This window comes from Callithrix jacchus, chromosome 5 (assembly GCF_049354715.1).
Source record: "Callithrix jacchus isolate 240 chromosome 5, calJac240_pri, whole genome shotgun sequence".
Classification (NCBI taxonomy): Eukaryota; Metazoa; Chordata; class Mammalia; order Primates; family Cebidae; genus Callithrix; species Callithrix jacchus.
The window spans coordinates 117,437,374-117,462,879 of record NC_133506.1 but is presented as its reverse complement, the minus strand read 5'-3'; the positions used below and the strand labels follow the sequence as shown (position 1 = coordinate 117,462,879).

General features: G+C 42.5%; 1 protein-coding gene across 10 annotated transcripts in view; it reads left to right on the top strand.

Moving 5' to 3' along the window:
• CALCOCO2 (calcium binding and coiled-coil domain 2) overlaps window positions 1-24,385 on the top strand; it is a 41,260-nt gene extending 16,875 nt beyond the window's left edge. For 2 of the 10 annotated variants that reach the window (XM_078374248.1, XM_035301326.3), the window contains 13 exons: window positions 3,954-4,143; window positions 9,043-9,145; window positions 9,301-9,434; window positions 10,213-10,338; window positions 11,646-11,734; window positions 12,404-12,473; window positions 13,403-13,525; window positions 13,799-13,885; window positions 15,586-15,741; window positions 16,828-16,923; window positions 17,205-17,356; window positions 22,742-22,771; window positions 23,306-24,385. In XM_078374248.1, coding sequence (XP_078230374.1) covers window positions 3,964-4,143; window positions 9,043-9,145; window positions 9,301-9,434; window positions 10,213-10,338; window positions 11,646-11,734; window positions 12,404-12,473; window positions 13,403-13,525; window positions 13,799-13,885; window positions 15,586-15,741; window positions 16,828-16,923; window positions 17,205-17,356; window positions 22,742-22,771; window positions 23,306-23,393 — 1,434 coding nt within the window. In that variant the 5' untranslated portion in view covers window positions 3,954-3,963 and the 3' untranslated portion in view covers window positions 23,394-24,385. Of the gene's footprint in view, window positions 1-3,953; window positions 4,144-9,042; window positions 9,146-9,300; window positions 9,435-10,212; window positions 10,339-11,645; window positions 11,735-12,403; window positions 12,474-13,402; window positions 13,526-13,798; window positions 13,886-15,585; window positions 15,742-16,002; window positions 16,083-16,827; window positions 16,924-17,204; window positions 17,357-22,741; window positions 22,772-23,305 lie in introns of all 10 variants that reach the window. The other 8 variants (XR_013535877.1, XR_013535876.1, XR_620274.5 and 5 more) reach the window with 8 other exon arrangements.
• Window positions 24,386-25,506: the final 1,121 nt, after the last annotated feature.

The window sequence follows — 25,506 nt, the reverse complement described above, 5'->3', positions numbered from 1 at the left end:
AAGAATGGTAGAGTTCTCAGTACCCCGAGTGCCACTGGATACCCTCTGAGTCCCTTCTGGGAAGGTGATGAGATCTCTGCAATGGGAAACTCCACGGGGTCTTTTGCATTTTTGATAAGCAAGGAACCAAAGCTGTTGACTTTTCCAGACAGATGATTAGGTTTTCAGATGAATGAAAAGAGCTAGGGTTTCTTTGACTATACACTCAAACCTCAGAACATGAGCTCTTTCGTGTTGAATATATATGTGCTGTCCTTCCTCAGTGTTCTGCTTATAAGCTAACTTAGATTGGTTGTTTTTCTTTTCTTTTTCTTTCTTTCTTTCTTTTTTTTTTTTTTTTTGAGATGGAGTTTTTGCTCTTGTTGCCCAGGCTGAAGTACAATGGTGTGATCTTTGCTCACTGCAACCTCCACCTCCCAAGTTCAAGTGATTCTCCTTACTCAGCCTCCCGAGTAGCTGGGATTACAGGCACCCGCCACCACAACTGGCTAATTTTTGCATTTTTAGTAGAGACAGGTTTTCACCATGTTGATCAGGCTGCTCTTGAACTCCTGACCTCAGGTGATCCACCCTCCTTGGCCTCCCAAAGTGTTGGGATTATAGGCATGAGCCACCGTGCCCTGCCAGATTGGTTGTTTTTCTAGTAATGAAAGAGAGGCTGTTCCGAGCCACGCATCCCCTTGGCTGGTCTTGCCTTTCAGAATAACATCCATTTTCACAACAGCTTGCCATAGTTTGAGTGTGTGGAAGCTAGGTAATGGAGTGTGAATTTGATGGGTTCTTAAGGAAATGGTACCATGCTACTTGAACCAGCCATACCAAGAAGTGACTTAGCACTCAGAGATTATCATCTACTCACTTTATTTTAGAAAATAGAAAGCTGAGAAACAGCAGGCTCTCCAAGGGTAACCACCAAATTAAGAGGACTTAAAGAAATAGGCTGGTCGCGGTGGCTCAAGTCTGTAATCCCAGCACTTTGGGAGGCCAAGACAGGACAATCACGAGGTCAAGAGATCAAGACCATCCTGGCCAACATGGTGAAACTCCATCTCTACTAAAAATACAAAAATTAGCTGGGCATAGTGGCATGCACCTGTAGTCCCAGCTACTCAAGAGGCTCAGGCAGGAGAATCACTTGAACTTGGAAGGCGGAGGTTGCAGTGAGCTGAGATTGTGCCACTGCACTCCAGTCTAAGTGACAGAACAAGCCACCATCTCAAAAAAATAAAATACATAGTCTCTTAGCCCCAAAGTCACCCTTACCATTGTTTACCTACTTTTTTACTTTTTGATGAATGATGTGCTTATCTTGTTAGTTCGTTTATCCAACAAATACTTAATCAGTGATTATTACACCTTAGGCATTGCATTATATATACCATGGTGATAGTGTTGTAAAGGAAAAGAAATGAGCGTAAGGTACTTAGGTTAACTGAGGGGCAGGCCCTTAGTCACTTTTTTTTTTGAGATGGAGTTTTGCTCTTGTTGCCCAAGCTGGAGTGCGGTGGCACGATCTTGGCTCATTGAAACCTTCGCCTCCTGGGTTCAAGCAATTCTCCTGCCTCAGCCTCCTGGCTAGCTGGGATTACAGGCACGTGCCACCAAGCCTGGCTAATTTTTCGTATTTTTAGTAGAAGCAGGGTTTCACCATAAAGCCAGGCTGGTCTCAAATTCCTAACTTCAGGTGATCTGCCCTGCCTTGGCCTCCCAAAGTGCTGGAATTGCAGGCATGAGCCACCACACCCAGCCAATTTCACTCTTATCTAAGTGTTCTTCCTGATCCTGGAAAGGACAAGTTAAGTGATTTTACATGCACAGATAAATTGGTGCTCCAGGCTTAGGACAGAGGGGACATGCTGGCTATTTTTGGTTATTGTACTTACATATTTTTAGAAATTATATGTGTGTCTGTATGTGTACACAATCTTCCAGCACATACCAATAGCTGAATTTGTAAAGTATCATGTAGTATTTGCATGTATATAGCTCTTTCTTCATCTGCTGTGTACAGCTGAAATTTTTTTCATGTCCTGGTAAAACCCTAAGTTGAGAATTATGGACTCGCTAAATGTTAGACAAGCTAGTTATTTAGAAAACAGTGCATGGGACTTGTTTAAGGGGCAGGAAGTATTCAGTGTCAACAATTCAAAACACTTTGTTTCTCTTTTTTTATTTTTTGTTTTATTTAAAAAGAATTTTTTTTAAGATGTGGTTTCCCCATGTTGGTCAGGCTGGTCTTGAACTCCTAACCTCAGGTGATCCATCCGCCTTGGCCTCCAAAGTGCTTGGATTACAGGTGTGAGCCACCACAGCTGACCAACACTTTGTTTCTTTTATGTACTGCTTTTGCCTCCAAAATGGTTTTCTATTCTTTTTTTTTTCCTTTTTTTTTTTAGACAGAGTCTTGCTCTGTTGCTCAGGCTGAGTGCAATGGTACACGATCTTGGCTGACTGCAACCTCTGCCTCCTGGGTTCAAGCGATTCTTCTGCCTCTTCAGTACCTGGGATTACAGGCAACTGCCATCACGCCCAGTTATTATTTTTTTTTCTTTAGTAGAGATGGGGTTTCACCATGTTGGCCAGGTTGGTCTTGATCTCCTGACCTTGTAATCTGCCAGCCTCAGCCTCCCAAAGTGCTGGGATTACAGGTGTGAGCCACTGGTCCAGCCACAACTTTCCTATTCTTGATCACATTTTATCTGCATTATAACCTAGAAAGTAAAACACATTTGGATCCCATTAATAGCTAGAGATCCAAACTTGCTTTCTGTCTTCCAAATGCAGGTTGCATTTTTCTGATTCTTTGTTGTTACTCATGCAGTTTCCTTCGCCTAAAATGCCCTCACTCAGAAACTCACTTGTCAAAATCCTAATCCTCTTTGAGGGCTAATAGAAGATTCTTTTCATTCCCTGAAGTTTTCTTTATTTTCCTAACCAGTTTCATCTCTCCCTCTTTTGAACCCCAGAGCATTTTGCCCTTCTTATTTGATTCATTTGGCAGTCGTTTGTATACTCATGGATTCCCTCTATTGGACTGGGACTCCTTTTAAAAAAAGATTGTACCAGGAAAAAAAAAAACCCACAACTACCACAGTAATAACTATATAACTAACGTCTCTTAAACCCTTTATGCAGACTCTGTGCTAAGTACTTTGTCATTCAACATGCATCTACTTTGTGTAAAGTGCCTACACACTACAGTGGCCGACACTGATTTAAGGGCTATACATTTTATATTATTTCACTTATGCCTCACAAAAAACTAAATGGGGTAGATGTTATTTTTACCCCCATTTTACAGATGAGGAAACAAGCACAGAGCCTAGTAGATTAAATAAATTGCCCAATGCCACAAATTTAAGAGGTGGCAAAGCTGGAATTTGAACTCCATTCTGATTTAGAACCCATGCTTGTCACCACTGCAGGTCAAAGAATTTTCTCTCATTCCTTTCTTTTCACTCCCATCACCAGGTCCTAGCAAAGTATCTAATATATGGAAGGTCCTGATAATTACAGGATAAATGGAATTGAATGTAGAAGATGAAATCCAGAGAGATGGACTTTCCTAAAGTTATAGGGCTTGTTGGGATGAAAAATCTAGAATTTAAGTTTAACAGTCCCCAGCTCAGGCTATTTTACCTAGGCCACCTTGCTTATTTAAGGCACTTAGAGAAAGAGAAACCAGAGTAGCTATGAGCTCTATTCATGTGAGGGTTGTGGTGCCTGTGGCAAAGAAGTTTAAGATATTGTCAGAAAATTCTCGTAGCATAGGAAGTTGTGACTGAGATGGCTCGAAGTGAAACAGAAAGCAAATTGTGTAATCGCAGTATTTGAAAGGATTTTGCTTTTACTGACTTGCTTTGCACAAAATGTTCCCTGGATGAAAGCCCAGAAATCGCCAACATTTCAGACAATGCTTTCTCAGCCTTACTGTATTCCATATTTCATAACAGGACCCCTACCATGGAGAAGACTGTTGAAGATCCCCCGACATCAGCTGTCTTGCTGGATCACTGTCATTTCTCTCAGGTCATCTTTAACAGTGTGGAGAAGTTCTACATCCCTGAAGTGGATGTCACATGTCATTACACCTTCACCCAGCCTTTCATCCCTCGTCGAAAGGATTGGATTGGCATCTTTAGAGTAAGTGGTTAACTTAGTACCAAGTGATCAGGAACTAGAGGTGAATCTTACTTACCTGAGTGTGTGAATCTCTGTGTATTATAAGCATTTTGTATATGTGCGGGCAATTTTTAAATCCTAGCCAAGCTCCACAGCACTTCTCTCTTCACACACTAATGTGTGCTCTAGGACTCAAATTTTCATTTCAGTGTCAAGCTAAAATAAGATGGCAAATCATATAATCCTCAAATTTTATTATACTTTCAAAGACCAAATATAAACGCTTTTTTGTTGTCGAGATAGAGTTTCACTCTCTCTCTCAGGCTGGAGTGCAATTCACTGCAGCGTCAACCTCCCAGGCTCAGTGATACTCTCACCTCAGCCTTCTGAGTAGCTGGGACTACAGGTGTGCAGAACAATGCCTAACTGATTTTTTTGTTTTTGTTTTTGAGACAGAGTCTCGCTTTATTGCCCAGGCTGGAATACAGTAGGGCAGTCTTGGCTCACTGCAACACCCACCTCCCAGGTTCAGGTGATTCTCCTGCCTCAGCCTCCCAAGTAGCTGGGATAATAGGCACATCTACTATACCTGGCTAATTTTTGTATTTTTAGTAGAGACCAGATTTCACCATGTTGGCTAGGTTGATCTCGAACTCCTGACCTCATGATCTGCCCACCTTGGCCTCCCAAATTAAATGCTATTTATTTATTTAGAGATGGAGTTTTCACTCTTATTGCCCAGGCTGGAGTGTAATGGCGTGATCTTGGCTTACCGAAACCTCCACCTCCCAGGTTCAAGTGATTTTCCTGCCTCAGCCTCCTGAGTAGCTGGGATTACAGGAATGCACCATTATGCCTGACTAACTTTTGTATTTTTAGTAGAGACAGGGTTTCTCCATGTTGGTCAGGCTGGTCTCGAACTCCCAATCTCAGGTGATTCACCCACCTTGGCATCCCAAAGTGCTGGGATTACAGGTGTGAGCCACCGTGCCTGGCCATTAAATGCTTTTTAAATGATCCTATTTTGAAATACCTATGTATGACTTGACTGAGATGGTTGACCTCATATGTCATTTCTGAGACTAAACATTACTTCCTTACTTGGTATGGTGTTTAGTTTGTTTTGATACAAATAACACAAATCTGGAAAGGATATTGAGGATATTGACATCCTGCATCCAAAAAGTTTATTTCTGAATAAGTGTGTCTATTTATGATAATTTCCAAGGACTGAAATTTTATGAGCTTCCTTCGTGACCTCTTCCAGTGTCTGATCACCCCATCAATTCAAGTACAGAATGGTTTTTTTTTTTTTTTTGAGATGGAGATTCATTCTTGTTACTCAGGCTGGAGTGCAACGGCGCGATCTCGGCTCACTGCAGCCTCTGCTTCCTGGGTTCAAGCAATTCTTCTGCCTCAGCCTCCCGAGTAGCTGGGACTACAGGTGCACACCACCATGCCCAGCTAATTTTTGTATTTTTAGTAGAGATGGGGTTTCACCATGTTGACCAGGATGGTCTCGATCTCTTGACCTTGTGATCCACCCGCCTCGGCCTCCCACAGTGCTGGGATTATAGGCGTGAGCCACTGCTCCCAGCCAGAAGGGTATTTTTAAATTTTAATTAACTTACTCTCTATGTTCCCTTCGCCCTCCCATCCATATCTCTCTCTCATACATCCCACACATACCATAATGACAAATCTTCCTGTTTCCAGAGACAGGAAATAAAGGTCAGATTTAAGTAATTTACACTGCCAGTTCCCAATGTCAGTGACCTTTGGTTTGACACCTCAGTCTGTCATGTGCCTATTTGCCAGTGCTGTTCAACCTGAAATCAGACACTGTTCTCAACTGCACTGTGAAGGAGGTGTTGCTTATTTATATCCTTCATTGAATTCCTTTTCCATAATTGTTTGGAACATCAAGTTTATCGATGAAGCTATGGAAGCTGGAGGTAACATGACTGGTGTTTGGAGATAGGGATAGTGGCCAACCAGCAGGACACTGGCAAGTATCATGACAGCTGTTGAGACTTCAGGGTATCGAATCATGACACTAAAAGGTGTGCCAACACACCGGAGTGTTTTCTATCTTATAAAGAAGATGGTAGTTGTTTTTCTTCTTCCCCATATATAGCAAAGCATATAGGTCACATTGCCCAGTTAGAGTTTTCCACAATGGAGCTGTAGCTTCACTGTCCAGTATAGTAACTACTAGCCACATGTGACTGTTAAGCACTTGAAATGTGGTTAGTGTGACTGAGTAACTGGATTTTATTTATTTATTTTTGAGACCGAATTTCACTCTTGTTGCCCAGGCTGGAGTGCAATGGCACAATCTCAGCTCACTGCAACCTCTACCTCCTGGGTTCAAGCAATTCTCCTGCCTCAGCCTCCAGAGTAGCTGGGATTACAGGAATGTACCACCACACCTGGCTAATTTTGTATTTTTAGTAGAGACAGTTTCTCCATGTTGGTTAGGCTAGTCTCAAACTTCTGACCTCAGGTGACCCGCCTGCCTCGGCCTCCCAAAGTGCTGGGATTACAGGTGTGAGCTACCGCGCCTGGCCCGAGTAACTGAATTTTAAATTTTACTTAATGTTAATTAATTATAAAATAAATAGCTTCATGTGGCTAGTGGATAACATTGGTTAATGCAGGTACAAATCATGAAAAAGAGAATGATTCAAAAATTACTTACTAGAATTTTTACCAATTTGTCTTGGAAACATTTAAATGCCCAAGTCAAGGAGAGTATGAAGCATAGGATTATACACTGAGGGAAAGAAAGCAGACTCCTTCCTGCTTTAGGCTCCATCATCCTAAATTTATAAACTACATTTATGTAGTTTTCCACAATGTAGTATTATGTAGTTTTGTAGTAGTACATTGTGTAGAATGTGTGCGTGCGTGCGTATTCTCTAATTAAATCCTCACAGTGCAGTAGCCCCCTGAGATGGGTAGTAGTATCTCTTGGGCATAAGTAAGTAAAATGAATATCCTTGAGAGATAGTGACTTTCCCAAGGCCTCACAGTGAATAAGCCATGAAGCTAGTTTGGTTTCCAAACCTCTGCTTTTTCTTCTCTACTCTGCTGAATTCCTTTGAGCAACAGATAGTAAATTAGAGAATGAAGAGTTAACTGTAAAGTTTCGTTCTTCACATCTTTCCTCTAATGCTCTCCCCAGTGTTCCTTCAGTGTAGCCTTAATCGGACTATTCAACTCCTCATTGCCCCAGACACTGGTAGTATCTGGCACCAGGGAGGCACTCAGTAAATGTTATTTTTTATTTATTTTTAAAATTTCTTTTATTTTGAGATAGAGTCTTGCTCTATCATCCAGGCTTGAGTGCAGAGGCACAATCTGGGCTCACTGCATCCTCTACCTCCACAAGTGATTCTTGTGCCTCAACCACCGAGTAGCTGGGATTACAAGTATGCACTACTGCGCCTGGCCAGTAAATGTTTTTAATACATACAACTACATTACATCTTCTCTATAGTGAAAGCTACCACCGATGATGGAGCCTAAAGCAGGAAGGAGTCTGCTTTCTTTCCCTCAGTGTATAATCCTATGCTTCATACTCTCTTTGACTTGGGCATTTAAATGTTTCCAAGACAAACTGGAACAAGGACTACTCAAATGGAGGAGCCAAGGGCAGAAATTGCAGGTGGCTAGAATTCGTTTCCCTGTTCCAAGGCAGCAATAATTCTTAGGCCTTCCCAACGATATTTTGGTCACAGCGCATTAAAAAACTCCAGGATGTGAATGAGGACTCCATAAAATTCCTGCTTCCTGTACCACCACAGGCTCCAGTGGCTCTAAGATGCTTACAGCAATGGGGTATGTATTAATGAGACTCTAAAACATGCCCTAGGATGTTCTGATGAGTTTTTGGTATAGCCTTTTCAACCCTGCTTTGATTCCTTAATATATAAAAATGAGATTTATTTTTAGTTCTCTTCTTACTGAGCTCAGGCAGGGCCAAATATGGCAATAAATGTAATTTCCTTCTCATTTGCTGAGTGTTGTCCCCTTGAAGACACAATAGCTTCCTTTCTATTCTCTGGTGTGCTTTTATCTTCCAGATAAGATTCGAGCAATCTTTTATCCCCTTCATATTTGTGAGAATATTTTCCACTTAGCCAGCTTTCTGCTCTGAGGCATGTTTTGCTGCATCCTTATGTCTTATGATTTATTGTATTCAATACCTAGAAGAGGCTTTACGACTACCAGATTGTGGTTAATATCTTTATTACCAAAAAGCCATCATTAAGCATGCATTATGAGAAACAGTAAAGAAAGAAAATTATATAGACCTGGAATCTCTTACCTGGTGCCTCAAAATCTAAGAACCCTGTTCTCCCTCTGCACCCAACACAGACATTATAAAAAAGAATGCAGTTTTTTTTTAATGCAGTGGTATATTCAGGTTGGTATATGACAAGGCTTAATTAGACACAGTAGAAGACAAACCAGTGGAGACGGCAGCTCAGAAGTGCATTCTGATTTAGAAGTCCAAAGAATGCCATTGTAAGAGGATCAGGGTTCATAATCCCAGAACTTTCCCCTCAAATCAATATCAGCTCTGTCTGACTTATAGATAGAATTTTTGGAACTCTTCTGGGTGGTGAGGAACTAGTTTGCAAATCCTTCCAAGACTTGTTTTATGAGCTGTGTATGTACACCCCAAATTTTGGTTGTATCAGACATTTTCCCATATGTAGTTGTCATAAACAAAAAATAAAATTAAAAATTAAAAACAAATTTGAGCCCTGATGTGAGAATCTTGTCATAATGAACTCATTCTATTATATTTTCATATATACAAATAAAAAGTGGTTTTAAGAAGACGTAGCCCAATCAGGATTTTCCCCAGACTCCTTTCAGGTACTAAATAAGAACTTCTTGTCATTGCAGGTGGGATGGAAGACAACCCATGAGTATTACACCTTCATGTGGGTTAATTTGCCCATCGACCTAAACAACGAATCAGCCAAACAGCAGGAAGTCCAATTCAAAGGTGAGAAGAATGCTGGATCAAAGGTGTTGAAGACAGTAGCCAAGACTAACTAATTCCCTTCAGCTTGAGCTTTCTGGGGCATATAAAAAGACCTCCAGAATGTTACTTTTCTGAATAGATCTGATTTTGGATTTAAAATTATGTTGTGTTTTCAGCTTACTACCTGCCCAAGGATGATGAGTATTACCAGTTCTGCTACGTGGATCAGGATGGTGTGGTCCGGGGAGCAAGTATTCCTTTTCAATTCCGTCCAGAAAATGAGGAAGACATCCTGGTTGTTACCACTCAGGTCTGTAAACTTCTCACCTCAATTCCTCACTGCCATTACAAGTAGCAGTATAAGATAGGATGAAAGGTGAGTCAATAAGGCTTTATTGAATATCTTACGGATATTGTTGGAAAAAATTTATATAGTACTCACACAGACTCAGGAATGTTAAGAATAATAATAAGTTATTTCTTCCTTCTTTAAAACTTCTTTAACTCAGCTGGCATTCAGTTATTCTTTTAACTTTTCCAGTTGCTTAATTTTTGTCATCTATACATCTTATCACCACAGTTAATGTATAAGCTCCTTTGAAGAGAGAAGCACCAAATATTCTCATCTCTTTCAGTTCTGGCCCAGAGCCTATCTGTCATACATGAGTATTAGATTCATTTTCTTCATCATTTAACAGGACACTTGCTCTTCATCCAGCACTATGGTAGGCACTGGGAACACTGGGAAGAATCAGTTAAAATACTGTCCCTGGCCTCAAGGAGCTAAGTCCCTTGGGAGAGACAAACAATACTACTAAGTGTCTGCAAGAAGAAGCTGCATTCTTGTACCATTGTCTCTTTTAACTTTTAATGGCTTTAATTTTTGCTTATCTTTCTTGGTAATGCTGCAATTATAGCGACACCTCTGTTATACCCTTACCTATGTGTCAAGGAGCAGCCCCCATTTGGGGTACACAGATGTCACTACAGTGAATGGGAATCAGCCAGACCCTCCCTCACCATCCTTACCTATGGGAATTTTCTGCTAGAGAGACTTGGAATATAGTTTATGGAATGTTCTTTTGTAGGGAGAGGTGGAAGAGATTCAACAGCACAACAAGGAGCTTTGCAAAGAAAACCAGGAGCTGAAGGACAGCTGTGTTAGCCTCCAGAAACAGAATTCAGACATGCAGGCTGAGCTCCAAAAGAAGCAGGTATAGCGGCTGGTTACAGGTGACCTTGGAGCATGGAGATCAGAATTAGATATGCATCTTATCTAGCACTATGTTCTGTTTTGCCTGTGATCTCTCCCTCTGATACCAATATCTTTGAACAGGCATCAGTTTTGTTTCTTTGTTTGGGATGGAGTCTCACTCTGTCATAGAGACTAGAGTACAAGGGTGTAATCTCAGCTCACTGCAACCCCTGCCTCCCAGGTTCAAGTGATTCTCCTGCCTCAGCCTCCTGAGTAGCTGGGATTACAGGTGATTGCCACCACACTCACCTAATTTTTGTATTTTTGTAGAGACAGAGTTTCACCATGTTGGCCAGGCCAGTGTTGAACTCCTGGCCTCAGGTGATCCACCCACCTCGGCCTCCCAAAGTCCTGGGATTACAGGCATGAGCCACTATGCCCAGCTGAGTATCTCTTTTTAATTGTTTATATGTTGAAATGATATTTTAGCTATATTGGGTCACATATACTATCATTTGGCCAGGTATGGTGGCTCATCCTCCTGGGTAGATGGGATTAATTTTTGTATTTTTAGTAGAGACAGAGTTTCACCATCTTGGCCAGGCTGGTCTTGAACTCCTGACCTCAGGTGATCCGCCCGACTTGGCCTCCAAAATAGATTACAGGCATGAGCCACCACGCCCGGCCTTTTTTTTTTTTTTTTAGATTTTAAAATTATATGTGGCTTTTACTTATTGAACAGCACTGTTCTTTGAAAAGGGCAGTTTTGTCTATTTTGTCCACTGCTGTGTCTGCAGTGCAAGAACAGTGTCCAGTGTGGAATAGGCTTGAGTAAGTATTTGTTTAATGAACAAATTATACGCTCCAGTGAAAAGAGAAATTAAGGTGACATATTTTTAATATAAAAAGAACATTTTGTGGCCAGGCATGGTGGCTCACACCTGTAATCCCAGCACTTTGGGAGTCTGAGATGGGTGGATCATGAGATCAGGAGTTCAAGACCAGCCTGGCCAAGATGGTGAAACTCTGTCTCTACTAAAAATACAAAAATTAATCCCATCTACCCAGGAGGATGAGGCAGAAGAATTGCTTGAACTCGGGTGGCAGAGGTTGCAGTGAGCCAGGCGATAGAGTGAGACTTCATCTCAAAAAAAAAAAGAACATTTTAATGTGGAAATCCTTTTATTTAAATATTTCATTCACTGCTGTGTCATGCTCTGCCTGACATATAGTAAGTGCTCAATAAATAGTTGTTGCCTGCCTCAGATATTCATGCAAAAGTATCATAGAAATAGTCTGTCTCTTTGTTGGTGTTGCAATATGTAGGAGGAGCTAGAAACCCTACGGAGCATCAATAAGAAGTTGGAACGGAAACTAAAAGAGCAGGACGACTATTGGGAGACAGAGCTGCTTCAGTGAGTGTGTCCCATAATTCTGGGAGGGGAAGAGCTGCTGTACCATCAATATATTAAGATTAGCGGGGCACAGTGACTCACGCCTGTGATCCCAGCACTTTGGGAGGCCAAGGCAGGAGGATCATGAGGTCAGGGGTTCAAGACCAGCCTGGCCAACATGGTGAAACCCCGTCTCTACTAAAAATACAAAAATTAGCCAGGGATGGTGGTGTGCACCTGTAGTTCCAGCTATTCAGGAGGCTGAAGCAGAAGAATTGCTTGAACCCAGGAGGCAGGGGTTTCAGTGAGCCAGTTGCACCACTGCACTCCAGCCTGGTTGACAGAGCGAAGACTCCGTCTAAAAAAAAAAAAGTACAGTCAGATTAGATTTCTGGAATTTGTGAGAAAACACTGTTATGACATTGATAGGTGTGATTCTCCCCCTTTGAATCATGAATTAGAAAGTCAGTATCAAAATAGTCAGGAGAAATGATCTGATTTCAAATACTGACTTTAGGGATGGAATACTTGCAGTTTTTGGAGTCAAGAAGCCAAAACAGGACGGCAGTGGAAACTAGTAGATTTTTAAATAACTCTGCAGGGCTTAGGGCCAAGCCAGCCTTAAATCATTTAAGGCCAGGGGTAGCTGGAATCAGTGAATTTTTCACATAGTTATTTCCACCTCTACAGACTGAAAGAACAAAACCAGAAGATGTCCTCAGAAAACAAGAAGATGGAAATCAGAGTGGATCAGCTTCAGGTAGGTAATGTCATACCTTTGTCAAAGGATATTTTCTTAGCCTTGCCACCACTCCAATTTGGTGGCCTAGAAAGATGTATTTTATTGCAGTGGGTGACTAATGGCATACTTTACAAAGTATCACACTAAAGTTTCAGGTTACGTGTTTTTTCCATTCTTGGATGAAGTAAGCCTTCACCTTATCCACACCCCCACTTTAAGAAAAAAAATCATGATTCACAGCTGGGCACAGTGGCTCATGTCTGTAATCCCAGCACTTTGGGAAGCCGAGGCAGGTGGATCACTGAGGTCAGGAGTTTGAGATCAGCCTGGCCAATATGGTGAAACCCCGTCTCCACTAAAAATACAAAAATTAGCTGGGCGTGGTGGGTGCGCCTGTAATCCCAGCTACTGTGGAGGCTGAGGCAGAAGAATCATTTGAATTCCAGAGGCAGAGGTTGCAGTGAGCAGAGATTGCACCACTATACTCCAGCCAGGACAACAGAGCAAGACTCGATCTAAAAAAAAAAAAAAAAAATCATGATTCACAAGGAACTTAGTGATTTGTTCATGTATTACTAAGCTAATTTAACATGAACTCTTAATATAGGTGACAGTTATCTATACCAATACTCAAGCTTTAATCTTTTCAAGCAAAATCGTACTCAAAAGCCTAGAATATGAAGCAGATAGCAGAACAGCTCTCATTTTCAGGAAGCTATGCCTTAAACCACTCTGCTTTACAGAGTGGTTTGTCTAATTTTACTCAGTTGACCCTTAGATTCTTAGGCTATAGAGTTGAGCTGAAAAGTAAAGGAGTTCTACAAGATATTTGGCAGTTGGGAGTTGCTAAGGAAATGCATTTCTTTGTTATTGTACATTAAAATGCATTGTTCCTGTTTTGTTTTCCTTCTTTTATATCTTGGTTATATTCACTATTTTTGCTTTAGGCCCAGCTGTCAACTCAAGAGAAAGAAATGGAGAAGCTTGTTCAGGGAGATCAAGAAAAGACAGAGCAGTTAGAGCATCTGAAAAAAGAAAATGACCACCTCTTTCTCAGTTTAACTGAACAGGTAGAGTTCATGGAAGAAAGCAACGCTTTTAGGCATTTGCAAGAAAATATATGTTGTCTTTTTTTATCATACACCTGGGTATCACTGGCTCTAGGAAAGATCTCAGAGGAAAGTCTAAAATGAGATAGCTCATGGCTTTCTTCAGAAACTGACAAGAGAAGACTTGCCTCTCTCTCTGCATCCTGCTTGCTTATTAGCTTAGGAGGCCCTTCCATGGCGTATATGTGCATGTGTGTGTTTTCCCAGCAATGGTACTGAAATCTGTTTTTGCAGAGGAAAGACCAGAAGAAGCTCGAGCAGACAGTGGAAGAAATGAAGCAAAATGAAACTACTGCAATGAAGAAGCAACAGGAATTAATGGCATGTCTGTCTTTGGATGGTTATGTGGGAGGGAGCCTATATGAAGGAAGGGATATGGGCCTATTTTTCAGGTGACGGACAGGATAAATAAGAGAGTGTTCACCTCTAGATCTTTTGCTTTCTAGCCAAAAGAACAGCGAATCTGCCATTTACAAAATGTTTAGAAGTGGGCATTTCTAATGTGTGATAAGTGATTAAGGAATATTGCCAGTTAAACTTCATGACAAGACCGGATGCAGTGGCTCACACCTATAATCCCAGCACTTTGGGAGGCCGAGGTGGGTGGATCACGAGGTCAAGAGATCGAGACCATCCTGGTCAACATGGTGAAACCCCGTCTCTACTAAAAATACAAAAAATTAGCTGGGCATGATGGTGGCGTGTGCGTGTAATCCCAGCTACTTGGGAGGCTGAGGCAGGAGAATTGCCTGAACCCAGGAGGCGGAGGTTGCGGTGAGCCGAGATCGCGCCATTGCGCTCCAGCCTGGGTAACAACAGCGAAACTCCATCTCAAAAAAAAAAATAGTTACCAACATTTAAAAATAGGAATATTTTCCACAAAAATTTGTATTTCCAGCTTCCTTTGGGAAATGAGAGGACCTAGCAACATTGAGCCCACATTCCTGTGCAGTGGCAATAGCTAGAGCCAAGTAGCTGCTGTGCCCTGGAGATGGGTCATGAGTTCTCCATCTAGCTGCAGTCTGCACTGTTTTGTTGCATTCAGTTCCTTCATTTGATTACATTTCTTGCCTGGTCTTTATAAGCACATTCCAATTTGTGACCTCTGATGTAGCAAAGAAATTACTGAGTTTTTTTGTTTTGTTTTGTTTTGTTTTGAGACAGAGTCTCGCTCTGTTGTCCAGGCTGGAGTGCGATAGCACCAACTCAACTCACTGCAACCTCCGTCTCTCAGATTCAAGCGATTCTCCTGCCCCAGCCTCCCAAGTAGCTGGGACTACAGGAGCATACCACCACAGTCAGCTAATTTTTTTTTTGTATTTTAGTAGAGACAGGGTTTCACTGTGTTGGCCAGGCTGGTCTTAAACTCCTGAGCTCAGGCAATCCGCCCACCTTGGCTTCCCAAAGTGCTGGGATTACAGATGTGAGTCACCGCACCTGGTCGAAATTCTTGTTTTAAATAATCTGTAGTCCCGGGCGGGTGCAGTGGCCATTGCACTCCAGCCTGGGCGACAAAGCGAGACTCTGTCTCAAAAAAAGAAAGAAAGAGAGAGGAAGGGGGAAGAGGGGAAGGGAGGGAGGGAGGGAAGGAAGGAATCAAGGAGGTAATCAAGGAAGGAATCTATAGTTGTTGAAAAGTTTGAACCTGGCTGGAGTACCTGACCTGATCTCAGCTCACTGCAGTCTCCTCCTGGGTTCAAGCTGTTCTCCTGCTTCAGCCTTCTGAGTAGCTGGGATTACAGTAGCCTGCCACCAAGCCTGGCTAATTTTTGTATTTTTAGAAAAGACAGGGTTTCACCGTGTTGGCCAGGCTTAAATTCCTGACCTCAGGTGATTCACCTGCCTCGGCCTCCCCAAGTGCTGGGATTACAGGCATGAGCCACCCCACCCAGCCAATTTCCTGGATTCTCATGGAATATTTTTCAAGACATAGGGGCTCCCCACCTGACTGATAGCAATCCTAATTCCTCATACATCCTAAAAGGCTGCTAACTATGAAGACTGTGTATCTTATGCTTCAGGAGCCTAGGAGCAAGAAAGCAGCACTAACTGTGGAGGAGCTGTTAGAGCAATCGCTGGAATGCCTAAAGGCAAACATAGAGGCCTGTTTGTCAGAGAAGTGTAAAGAGTGTCAAGGACTTCACAAACTGATCAGGCAACCCAGGGCAGCTGTACTGGTAGGTGACAGAGATAAGGGGCCCAGGAAAGCAAGGGGTGTGAAGGTCAGTGGTTCTTAGACCAAGCCCAGAAGATTGTACACCCTTGTTAAGGAGAGAAATTTATCTTTCCACTATAAACAGGGACTGTAGTGTGTGGCTAGAAACTACCATAGAGGTTCCTGGAAATACAGGCCCCAACTTAGCTACAGGTCTTAGGGAAGGTTTTTGGCAGGTTTCTGTGCAGACTCAGAGAGCCCTTTCTTATTTCTGCCTTTTGAGGAAGTGAAACAGGACCAGAAGAGCCAGCAGAAGCCAACGGGGATGGGAAGCAAGGAGTCTGCAGTCAGCACTGTCACCGGGTAGCCCCCTCTCGCATTACTACCTCAGGGTCGGCTAGACTGCACAGCAGTTTGGGCACCAGCATTCAAATAAAAAATCTTGCATCAAAAACCACAACTAGTAGCCTTAGCTTAAGTGTATTTGTGAGGTATGCACATGTGTATGTATGCAGGTAGAAGATGGGAAGAAGCACTGAAGCATGAAACCAGTTAGGTCAGCCCATCACACAGGATGCTCAAGACCCCAGTCTGGGCTGCTTGTATTTTTGAACAGATGCCTTCCTGTGTTCCCTCTTCCTTCATGTAACTTGAGCCCAGATGCCTATCCTCACACTGTAGGAAGGAATCACACCAACTCAAACCTAAGTGCTTCAGGCTTCATTGAGTGAGATGTTTATTGAAAACAAAGATGATTGTTTTCATGGTTGGGTGGGATTAAACAAGGCTTCATTTATCCCTAATTCTGATAAGTCAGTCTTGAGATTTTCCCCAAGCTTGCTTTTTCTCTCATTGGTCACTTATACCCTTAGCTAAATTAAAAAAAAAAAAAAAAGTAAACTGTCATCTTGATGCCAGCTCAGACCTTCAGGCGTTTTTTTAAGTCACTTTTCTTGATTTCAGCACCCTGCCCATAGTACCATTTCTTCCTCCCAGTTGCCTTCTCCAACTCAGTCTCCCCGCTTTGGAAGATCCTCTACAATTTCCCACCTTGTACTCAGACTGCAATATGTAATCCTAATCCTTTTTTTTTTTTTATTGTTGACAGGATGAAAACTTTGACCTGTTAAGAAGACTGAGTGAGAACAAAACGATATGTAATGTTCTGCAGAGAGAGAAAGAGAGATCGGAAGGAGAAAATGATGTAAGTATGTGAAAGAGGGTAGAAAATCCCAAGATTTTAAGGGGAAGGAGCAGGGTGGCCCAGAGATGTAGTGATAAAAATAAAAAGTTAAGTAAAGCACCCTTTCTGGGACAGTGGGTGAAACGGTTATTCCTAAACACAATAAATTTAATCTGATTTCCTAACCTATCACAAAACCCTGTCTTTATTCTGTAACTGAAACTTGTTTGGCATAGCAATAGTCACCTTGAAAGAAGCCACACGGACAAAGACCTAACTTATTTTTGCTTTTAACTTCACAGCTAATATTTGTTGCCTTGGGGGATAGAGGAATAGCATCCTACATAACTTTTATCCTATCGGGGAACTACTTTCCTTCAACACAACTTTTTCATTTTTCTCTGCTGCCGAACCAGGAGCAGAAGTGGTGGTCTGTACCAGTGCTGGACACATGGTAGGCCCCTAATAAATGCTGTGCATTCATTCATTCATTGGTTCATTCATTCATTCATCCAACCAATATTTATTATCTCCTGTGTGTTAAACGTTTATTATTGATTGACTGAAGATGATGTGGCAGCAAATAAAGTGGTTGTACTTGAAGTCAAGGTCATTCTCATGTTCTTTCTTCTCTTTTCTTTTCTTTGTTGGTGTTGTTGTTTTTGAGACAAGGTCTCACTCTGACACCCAGGCTTGGAGTGCAGTGGCACAATCTTGGCTCACTGCAGCCTTGATCTCCTGGGTTCAAGTGATCCTCCTGCCTTAGCCTCCCAAGTATCTGGGACTATAAGCATATGCCACCATGCCCAGCTAATTTTTTTTTCATTTTTCATAGAGACAAAGTCTTGCTATGTTCCCCAAGCTGGTCTCAAAGTCCTGGGCTCAAGCGATCCTCCTGCTTCAGCCTCCCAAAGTGCTGGGATTATAGACATAAGCCATTATGCCTGGCCCATTATCATGTTCTTGCTCAGTGTCAAAGAATAGGTGTCCGTGCATTCTGGCTGCTACTCTAAACTTCCATCAATTCTTAATCTTTGCCCTTTTTTTTTTAGAGATGAGGTTTCACCATGTTGGTCAGCCTGGTCTCGAACCCCTGACCTCATGATCTGCCTGCCTCAGCCTTCCAAAGTGCTGGGATTACAGGCGTGAGCCACCATGCGCCCAACTTTTTTTTTGCGATGGAGTCTCACCTGTTACCCAGGCTAGAGTGCAGTGGCATGATCTCAACTCACTACATCTTCCGCCTCCCCATCTTTACTCTCTATAATCTTTCTGGGTTGTGCCTCCTAGTGATCATTTTTACTGTTTGCTTTTTTTTTTTTTAATTGCAGTTAAAACACATAGAATTTACCATCTTAATAATGTTAAAGTGTACAGTCCAGTAGAGTTAAGTACATCACAGTGCTATGCAACAGATCTCCAGAACTTTTCCATCTCGAAACACTGAAATTCCTACCTACCAAACACTAATTCTCCCTCAATTTCTGCTTTTGATTATATCAGTTATGCCAATGTGTTTCATAATTGCAGAAGGCCTTTTGGGTTCTATTTCTATTTGTTGTTTCTAGTCTTGTTATTCCCATTCTCTGTTTTTTTATTTTTTAGACCGAGTCTCACTCTGTCATCCAGGCTGGAGTACAGTGGTGCGATCTTGGCTCACTGCAACCTCCGCCTCCCAGGTTCCAGTGATTCTCCTGCTTCAGCCTCCCAAGTAGCTAGGATTACAGGCGCACACCACCACACCCAGCTAATTTTTGTGTTTTTAGTACAGAGGGGGATTTCATCCTGTTGCCTAGGCTGGTCTCAGACTCCTAGGCTCAAGCAATCCACCCACCTCAGCCTCCCAAAGTGGTGGGATTACAGGCATAAGCCACGGTGTCTGACCTATTCCCATTCTCTTAATTTAGATAAGTATACCTTGAGTTTGAAATCCCTGTTTTCCTGGGTTGGTTTGATTGTGGGGGGACAGGTGGACACATAGTTTGTGAAACAAAGGGAAAGATCTGGTATTTGGAAGCTTTGTTTTTGTTTTGTTTTCTTTTCTTTTGTTTAAAAAAAAAATCTTAAATATAAAGACAGGGTTTCACCATGTTGGTCAGGCTGGTCTTGAACTCCCGACCTCAGGTGATCCGCCTGCCTTGGCCTCTAAAGTGCTTGAATTACAGGTGTGAGCCACCATGCCTGGCCGAAAGCTTTGTTAAGAACTGTAGTAAAGCCCTCTTAAGATGATAAGGGAGATTTATTTTCTTTTTCCTAAGGAAAAAGAAATGATGTCTGTGCCACTTTTAGTAATTTTTTTCTCTTTTTCATTACCTCCCTCCCACCCTGCCTTCTTACTCTCATTCTCTCTGTTGGTATATCCACTTGAATGGGATAAGACATGAAGAAGGAAAAATTATTTCAGACGAATATTTACATTGTATAAGAAATTATTCTAGGAAGGAAATTGAAGAAATATTCTGCTCTCAATAACATAACACCGGGAGACCAAGGCAGGAAGGTCACTTGAAGTCAGGATTTAGAAACAGCCTGGGCAACAAAGTGAGAGCCTATCATCTCTACAAAAAATTTAAAAATTAGCCAGGTGTGGCGTTGTGGGCCTGTAGTTCCAGCTACTAAGGAGGCTGAGGTGGGAGGGTTGCCCATGAGTTCAAGACTGCAATGAGCTATGATTTCACTCCACACTCCAGCCTGGGTAACAGAGCAAGACCCTATCTCTAAAAAAATAATTTTAGGCCAAGCACAGTGGCTCGCACCTGTAATCCCAGCACTTTGGGAGACTGAGGCAGGTGGATCACGAGGTCAGGAGATTAAGAACATCCTGGCCAACCTGGTGAAACCCCATCTCTACTAAAAATACAAAACTTAGCAGGGTGTGGTGGTATATGCCCAGCTACTTGGGAGGCTGAGGCAGGAGAATCACTTGAATCTCAGGAGACTGAGGTTGCAGTGAGCTATCGCGCCATTGCACTTCAGCCTGGTGACAGGGCGAGACTGTCTCAAAAATAAATGAATAAATAAATAAATTTAACAATAATAATATACAACAGTTTCAGTGTTAACATATCTATTAGAATAGTTTCAATGTTAATATGGTTCCTATCACTTTCATATATCCACACATTTGTTCCTCCCTTTAGTTGGCATGTATTTAGAGATTTAAAATTATTTTTTGTATTAATATAAATAAAATTTAGTTAAATATATCTAAATTCAGGTATAGGCTGGGCACAGTGGCTCACACCTATAATCCTGACACTTCAGGAGGCCGAGGCGGGCAGATCACTTGATGTCAGGAGTTCGAGACCAGCCTGGCCAACATGGCAACATGGTGAAACCCCGTCTCTACTAAAAAATACAGAAATTAGCCAGGTGTGGTGGTGGGTGCCTCGTGATCCCAGCTACATGGGAGGCTGAGGCATGAGAATCACTTGAACCTAGGAGACGGAGGTTTTAATGGGCTGAGATGGTGCCATTGCACTCTGGCCTGGGCAACAGAGGAGACTCTAACTCAAAATAAATAAGCAAACAGATAAATTGATAAATAAATAAATAAATTTAGGTATAAAGAACTTAGATCTTTGGAATATTGAAACTGTTGCTTTCCCTTCTGAAGAATTCTGGATTATCAATTATTGAATTTCTCTAGTGCCACATTGCTAGTTGAAAACTATCTGGGAGAGGCCAGTTCCTGGTGGCCGTTCTTGGTATTGTCTTTCAACATGTCTATAAATCCGCTATCCTTAGCTTCTGCAGAGGGAGAACAGCAGATTGCTCAGTTACATGGGTCTGGATTTTAATTCTTTGCAGTATCAAGTACCTACTTCAGATGAAGGAGGTGCAGGACAAAATCCAGGACTTGTCTATGGAAACCCATATTCTGGGAAGACAACTTTCCCATTCTAACTGGAAGGACCCTGCCTGCATCCCTTTCCCCTACTCAATTTTTGTCTCTGAAATGCTAATTAAGACCAGTCTCATTGTTAAGACTTGCTGGGCAGAAGCTGAGGACCCAATAGAAAGATTGCCAGGAGAGAAGTGTTAATTGAGAAATAAATCTGAATCTAGAAGACACAAATCAGATCATTCGCCTAGAGGCAGCAGACACAAATTGAGTCCCATGGCTATATTCCAAATGTGTAAATCAGGGAAATGTCTTTATGCAGAAGATATACACATACAAAGCTGAGGAAGCTAATTAAGGTTTTGAAATGGTAGCAAGAGAGGCAAGTTATACCGCCCAGGAACGGGTGGTTACAGCAGAGCCACTCTGATGGCCTGACCAAGGGCAGCAGAAACAGGCTCCACAGAGACTTCTCGGTGATAGGACAGGAAATGGGGGTGAAAAGGATTGGGGTAACATGTCCTTGCCAAATAGAGAGCTTTTCTCATTTGCTTCCAAAAGCTCTATGAGATCTCATTTGCTTTTTTGAGCAGTTTAAAGCAGCAGTATTATCTTTAGAGTCACAACCAGAAGTTTATACAGGCAATGAAAGAATATTTTTCTTTAAAAATATGTTTGTGGCTAGGTGGGATTACAGGCGCCTGCCACCACGCCCAGCTAATTTTTGTATTTTTAGTATCAACAAGGTTTTACCATGTTGGCCAAGCTGGTCTTAATCTCCTGACCTCGTGATCTGCCCACCTGGGCTTCCCAAAGTGCTGAGATTAATAGGCATGAGCCACCACACCCAGCCCAGTCTTGTTTTTATGTATAATTTTTTTTTAATTCGCTCTAGTTTTTTTGTTTTGTTTTTGAGACAAGGTCTCCCTTGGTTGTCCAGGCCGGAATGCAGTGATACTATCTTGGCTCACTGCAACATCCCGGGCTCAAGTGATTCTCTCACCTCAGCCTACCAAGTAGCAGAGACTACAGGCACCAGCCACCATGCCCAGCTAATTTTTGTGTTTTGTGTAGAGATGGGGTTTTACCATGCTGCCCAGGCTGGTTTCAAACTCCTGAGCTCAAGCAATCCACCCACCTTGGCCTCCCAAAATGCTGGGATTATAGGTGTGAGCCATTGCACCTGTCCGTGTATACAGTCTTAAAATCTATTCTAACACTGTCATTAAATTTTTACTAAAATTTTATTTTCCCTACTCTGAAGATAGCGTTTTTTTTAACCGTATAATATACATACACACACACACACACACACACACACACACACACACACAGCTAATGAAAATACAATTTCAGCCTGGGTATGGTGGCTCATTCCTGTAATCCCAGCACTTTGGGAGGCTGAGGCAGACGGATCACTTGAGGTCAGGAGTTCAAGACCAGCCTGGACAACATGGAGAAACCATGGCTCTATTAAAACTACAAAAATTTGGCCAGCCTTAGTGGCTCATGCCTGTAATCCCAGCACTTTGGGAGGCCAAGGTGGGTGAATCACCTGAGGTCAGGAGTTCGAAACCAGCCTGGCCAACATGGTGAAACCCCATCTCTACTAAAAATACAAAAATTAGCTGGGCACGGTGGTAGGCACATGTAATCCCAGCTGCGCAGGAGGCTGAGGCAGGAAATGGCTTCAACCTGGGAGGCAGAGGTTGCAATGAGCCGAGATCATGCCATTGCACTCTAGCCTAGGCAACAAAGCAAGACTCCATCTCAAAAAAAAAAATATGATTTCATTATTTATGTTTTCTTTTCACCCTATCATTGACCTAGATCCCCTCTATCAGAAGTAAGTGGTATACATATGAGAGAGAAAGAATCAGAGGCAGTGGGGAGAAAGGGAACAATAAAAACTGCAGGAAATATCTGCCAGAACACAGCTGGAGAATCTTGGGATGGTATTTTTTCATTGAATGAGATCTTTCTGATTCTTTTCAGGTATCCCAAGAAAGTTCTTCCCCAAGCCCGGTGAGTATTTGATTCATGAGAATATTCCCACCAAGCCCTTGAGAAAATTTCCCTTCCTGCTCCAGTTCATGAGAGAACCATAGGGGGACGGGTTCGTTTTGATAACTCCACAAGTCAGCTGGATCAGTTTGTTCTGGGCCCAAGGCTGAGCCAGCCTGTTGTGGAAGGGAAAAGAAAGCACAGTTCATCCATCAGCATTTTGCTTAGGATCTATACCTTTGAGTTGTTTGGTAGCATAAGTAGGGAGGAGATGTGAACCAGACAGCTAGCCAAACAAGTTATGTCCAGTGCCCCACAGGCTAGAAGCTATATTGGCTGCTTCAGCGATATTAGGCCCTTTCAATTCTGGGGTTAGAGGAAGCCCTGGTGAGTATCTCCAAATGTGCATTCTCTTCATTTATTCACTATTTATTGAACACCTAACCATGTGCCAGTCATTATGCTAGGCACTGAGGATACAGTGGAAGACAGGATGGCCACATCTGTGCCACATATAGCTTACATTTGTACTGACCTCTTTGCTCTTACTCCCAGCTCTCCATCAAGAAATGCCCCATCTGCAAAGCAGATGGTATTTGTGATCACATCTTGGAGCAACAGCAGATGCAGGCCCTTTGTCTGAATTGTCCAATTTGTGGCAAGACCTTCCCAACAAGAGAGAAGCAGATCTTTGAAGACCACGTGTTCTGTCACTCTCTATGAGCATCCAGCCTCTTGGATATATACAGAGATTATAATTTATAGAGTAGAACCTATAGTTTCTACCATGAGTTATATGAGTCAAGATCCTGTCTAACCTGAAATTACTAGAGATTTACTCAGCCCTGCTGCCACTAACAGTGGAATCATGTCTCTTACCTGAAGGACACTGTTAAGAGCTTCTGGTGCCATCCTGTGGGTTACTACCTTGAAGTCACATAACGTTAGCTGTATCATCCTCTCACCTATCATTCTTCCGGGGTCTTCGGTACAAGGTCCCTGTGATGGAGCCAACCTAGATATTCACAACAAGCCTGACTTGACACTAAATCATTAGTTTTTCAAGTTGTCCCACTGCCATTCAGGGTCAGGTCTTGAGTGTATTTGTTCTCAGTCTTAACCCTGGAGCTAGAGATTGGTCCGAGGTTGAGAATCCCTTTCTCCTCCTCCTCCTCCTCCTCCTCCTCCTCCTCAGTGTTGCTTTCTCCAACTGATTGCTTTAGACTAGCCAAAAATGGCACAGCAAAGAGCTCAGAAGTCCAATTTGGATACTAAAGGTTTCTCATGTAAATTTCTCAGCCCCAAAAGAAGCATCTTATTCCCGAACCTTAGACAGGAAGTATTATTTCAGTCACAGAAAGCTTTTCTGGGTACCTCTGCTTAGCACTTTCTACTCTCTGATCTTTCCTATGTACATAACTTTTATTGTTATAAATCCTTTCTTAATGGTTAAATAGGGATTGTTAGAAACTATGGGTTTGCAGTTTTCTGATTTCTGAGCAGGTGAGTTTTGAATATGGATAAGTCAGAATAATGAGACAACTATTGTTAATCACTTTCATACTAAAAATAAATTACTCTTCTGTTTCAGGGACTTGGATAATTTAAAATAAACCTTCAGTTTATGGCCTTTTATTTTGAAGCTTGTGGAAAACTTGTGATCAAAAGGACTGTGGGAAGGGCAGACCCCACCAGTGATTTCTCTTCACCTGTCTTAAATATTAAACAAAAAAGAGTATCCTGGCAGTTACCTTAAGGTGGGGAAGGAGGTGATGAAACATTAGTTTGTGAAATCTGAGGCCCTGGCTTTTTTTGGAGAGAGTCTCACTCTATTACCCAGGCTGGAATGCAGTGGCGCAATCTGGGTTCACTGCAGCCTCTGCCTCCCAGTTCAAATGATTTTTGTGCCTTCGCCTCCCGAGTAGCTGGAATTACAGGTGTGTGCCACCTTACCCAGCTAATTTTTGTATTTTTAATAGAGATGGGGTTTCACTGTGTTGGCCAGGCTGGTCTCAAACTCATGGCCTCATATGATCTGTCCACTTCAGCCTCCCAAAGTGCTGGGATTACAAGCGTGAGTCACATGCCCACTCATAACTTTCCACGCATTTTAAAAAATTTTCTTTTTGAGATGGGGGTCTCACTATGTTGCCCAGGATGGAGTGAAGTGGCTATTCACAGACATGATCCCACTACTGATTAGCACGGGAGTTTTGACCTGCTCCATTTCCAATCTGGGCTGGTTTGCCCCTCCTTAGGCAATCTGGTGGTCCCCCACTCCCAGGAGGTCACCATATTGATGCCGAACTTAGTGTGGACACTCAATCGGCATAGCTCACTAAATCCCAGAACCCCTGGGCTCAAGTGATCCTCCCACCTCAGCCTCCCAAGTAGCTGGAACTACAGACACATGCCACCGAGCCCGGCCCATGCATTTTTTTTTAAAAAAGGAGCAGTGTGGATTTTGGCACCCCTTGTGAACTAAGTTGAATGCCCTCTCTCCAAATTTGCCTAATTTAACTATAAGAAAGCAATAATTGGCTGGGCGTGGTGGCTCACGCCTGTAATCCCAGCACTTTGGGAGGCCGAGGCGGGTGGATCACTAGGTCAAGAGATAGAGACCATCCTGGTCAACATGGTGAAACCCCATCTCTACTAAAAATACAAAAAATTAGCTGGGCATGGTGGCGCGTGCCTGTAGTCCCAGCTACTCAGGAGGCTGAGGCAGGAGAATTGCCTGAACCCAGGAGGCGGAG